This window comes from Cryptomeria japonica, chromosome 6 (assembly GCF_030272615.1).
Source record: "Cryptomeria japonica chromosome 6, Sugi_1.0, whole genome shotgun sequence".
NCBI lineage: Eukaryota > Viridiplantae > Streptophyta > Pinopsida > Cupressales > Cupressaceae > Cryptomeria > Cryptomeria japonica.
The window spans coordinates 604,977,729-604,979,867 of NC_081410.1; the positions used below are offsets into that span (position 1 = coordinate 604,977,729).

The 2,139-nt window shown below is 30.9% G+C and overlaps 1 protein-coding gene across 1 annotated transcript; it reads left to right on the forward strand.

Annotated features, from left to right (window-relative positions):
- The first annotated feature begins 887 nt into the window (after nt 1-887).
- Nucleotides 888-1,702, forward strand: LOC131855895 (uncharacterized). The gene is made up of 2 exons (XM_059207059.1): nt 888-1,066; nt 1,206-1,702. Exons 1-2 carry the CDS (start codon nt 937-939, stop codon nt 1,490-1,492), a joined length of 417 nt encoding a protein of 138 aa, XP_059063042.1. The 5' UTR covers nt 888-936; the 3' UTR covers nt 1,493-1,702.
- Nucleotides 1,703-2,139: the final 437 nt, after the last annotated feature.

The following is a 2,139-nucleotide window of genomic DNA, read 5'->3' on the forward strand; positions in this document are numbered from 1 at the left end:
ATTTGATAGACTAGCATTGAATTCCACATATTTGTCTATGCTCTGCATTCTTATGAACCTAAGATTCAATATCACCTTGTACTACACGTATTAGGGTTCCAACTAAACCCATAGTTATTTATTCTTATTTTATAACTAAGTTTATCTTGTAGCATCAAGAAATGGTGAATAATAGACTTTCTTGATAGTTATTTATAGCTAATTTAAGAAAATTAATTCCTATAGTAAACATTTTACATAATCTTATAACCTTTGACAAATGATAGAACTATAAATCTTTTCCTTCTTGTTATATTCCTACTTGATACATTATCTCTTTTAAGAATAATTTTTTACTTCTTTATTTATTTATTTTCTTGAAACATAAATTCTATTTTTCATTTATAATCAATAGATTTAAATTATGCATCTAAAACTTGTCTAATATCCCTTTCCCTAATATATTATCTTTCGTATACTTATGCCTACTAAAATATTTTATCCAAATCTTAACTATTACCATTATAAGAATCTTTTCAGAGATTGTGAAAATATACACTTGCTAAAAATGTGGTTTATTCAACCATCAAAGACTAAATATTCTCATTTTTATAGTGTTCATTGAATTTGTACAAACTTCAAAATATTCTATGCGTGTACACCTTTGTTCATAATTATTAAAGAGAATTGTAAATACCATACAATGTATCTGCCACAAAAGTTTTTGTCGACGTAGTAAACATTCTCCTCCCACGTTGACTTAAATGCTAATATGGTGGTGATAAGACCTTACGTCCCCTTCTTCGCGTTAAGTTCGCGTTCCCCTCCCTCCACCGACCAGTCAAACTAAGTCTATTTAATGTACATTCACTTCAAGTATTTTGCAATTAGGTTTTCTTAAACTCGGATCCTTATCACTATACAAAAACAATCTGGAAGACTCAAGATTTTACAGTCATGGATGCTCAATCTCTTAGTGTGATGCGGTGTAAGAGGATATTATACAACGTCCCAGGCTATAACTGTATTCGCAGTAAGAAGAATGAAAGAAAGTTGGCTGTTAAAGCTTGCTTCTCTCATGCCTCAGGTAGTATCGTGACTAAATATTTGCTATACCTTTATTACAGTTCCATTGTACTATTTGGTCATTTCTAAGGTCTAACATCAATATTTATATTTGACTGTCAATTCCATTAAGTTTTTCTCATGTAAGGCCTATCTTGCAGGACGGATGGATTTTGGAGATGAAGATATGATAGTTTTGAGATGTCGGATTCATAAGTTAAGAAGGGAGGAAATAAATTATATTCCTCCCCAACATTGGATGCGATGGGAGAAAAACTGGTATCCCACATATCATTCAGATGTTTGCTCATTCCTTTTACGGTTGCAGAACATTCTACTTAACAGCAGGCCTGGTGTTGCCATTGGAATTTTGGGTTTAATCTCGTTTAGCGTTCCGGTCTCAGTCTTGCTTCTTCTTATTCAAACCTCATGTCATTTGAAGGTTTAAGCATTAGATTGAACAGTGAGTTGTGATTTCAACACTAATAAAAATACAATTGAAAGCATTCTGGAAAATGCTTTCCAATAAGATGTATGCCCTACCAGGACCATCAAACCAACTTCAAAAGTCTTTTGGACTTGTGATTGTTTGTCTGCATCTATTTTTACTGAGGCGTACTTCCTCACAATTACTAATAATCACAATTTGTTGAATATAGTTAGTTTTTTAAAGAAATTTAAGTATGATTCCATCTTGTATAAGATGACACCAAAATAGTTGTAGGTATTGTTTTTCAGTAATAATAACTAATATACAAGCTACAAGTTTGGGAATAGAATCTCTATGAAATAGAAAGAGATTTTATGGTTGATATTTTGAACTCAATGTCATATGGAGAGAATTTATATGCAAGTTTGTGTATAATTAAATGGATATTAAGATTATGTTAAAGAAATCTACATTTAAGTGTCTATAAGAATACACAAACTAAATATAATCTATGGTGTGAAGGTTATCTCTAATTAGCCAAATCTCAATGGTACAAAACTATTTAGGATAAATTCTTTAAACTTAGTATGTTGTAATCACCCTTTTATATTATCATTCCACCTTAATGTTAAGAGGGTTCATCACATGTCAATTTCTAAAACTAG

What these genes read in the sequence shown, in the direction of transcription:
- LOC131855895 (XM_059207059.1), top strand. Translation starts at nt 937, where the DNA reads ATGGATGCTCAATCTCTTAGTGTGATGCGGTGTAAGAGGATATTATAC. An exon ending in TTGCTTCTCTCATGCCTCAG is followed by an intron (nt 1,067 to 1,205) that starts GTAGTATCGTGA and finishes CCTATCTTGCAG; the next exon opens with GACGGATGGATTTTGGAGAT.